The sequence below is a fragment of the Atta colombica genome, unplaced genomic scaffold (assembly GCF_001594045.1).
Source record: "Atta colombica isolate Treedump-2 unplaced genomic scaffold, Acol1.0 scaffold153, whole genome shotgun sequence".
NCBI lineage: Eukaryota > Metazoa > Arthropoda > Insecta > Hymenoptera > Formicidae > Atta > Atta colombica.
Window position 1 is genome coordinate 3,869,966 of NW_017259243.1, and position 431 is coordinate 3,870,396.

At 32.0% G+C, this 431-nt stretch overlaps 1 protein-coding gene across 2 annotated transcripts in view; it reads left to right on the forward strand.

Moving 5' to 3' along the window:
- The window catches only part of LOC108685429 (protein phosphatase methylesterase 1), a 2,585-nt gene that overhangs the window by 1,162 nt on the left and 992 nt on the right, over positions 1-431 (forward strand). For both annotated transcript variants that reach the window (XM_018190207.1, XM_018190208.1), the window contains one exon: positions 111-344. In XM_018190207.1, the coding sequence (XP_018045696.1) occupies positions 111-344 (234 nt within the window). The remainder of the gene's footprint in view (positions 1-110; positions 345-431) is intronic.

A 431-nucleotide genomic window follows, 5' to 3' on the forward strand; every position in this document is an offset into this window, starting at 1 on the left:
ATTTATTTCTTATATGTTATTTGATTATTTGATTTATAAGCCGCTGTGCATAAAATCTTTATGAAACCTTTTTTTTGCGTTGTAATAAATTGTATTATTTTTATTACCAGAGATGTTGCAGCTGTTATAGAGATAATTGCGCATGATGCTCCAATAATTCTTGTCGGTCATAGCATGGGTGGTGCGGTAGCTGTAAGAGCAGCTCCACTGATTTCAAATTTATATGGATTAGGAGTTATAGATGTTGTAGAAGGTACGGCAATGGATGCATTAGCTTCTATGCAGAGTTTTTTGAGATCACGGCCATCTAGTTTTAGCACCATATCTCAGGCTATAGAGTGGTGGTTAGTATTTTCTTAATGCTTTTAATGCATTCATCATTATTGTAATATGTTCTTTAAATGATTCATTTACTTTTTATTTGAAAATAA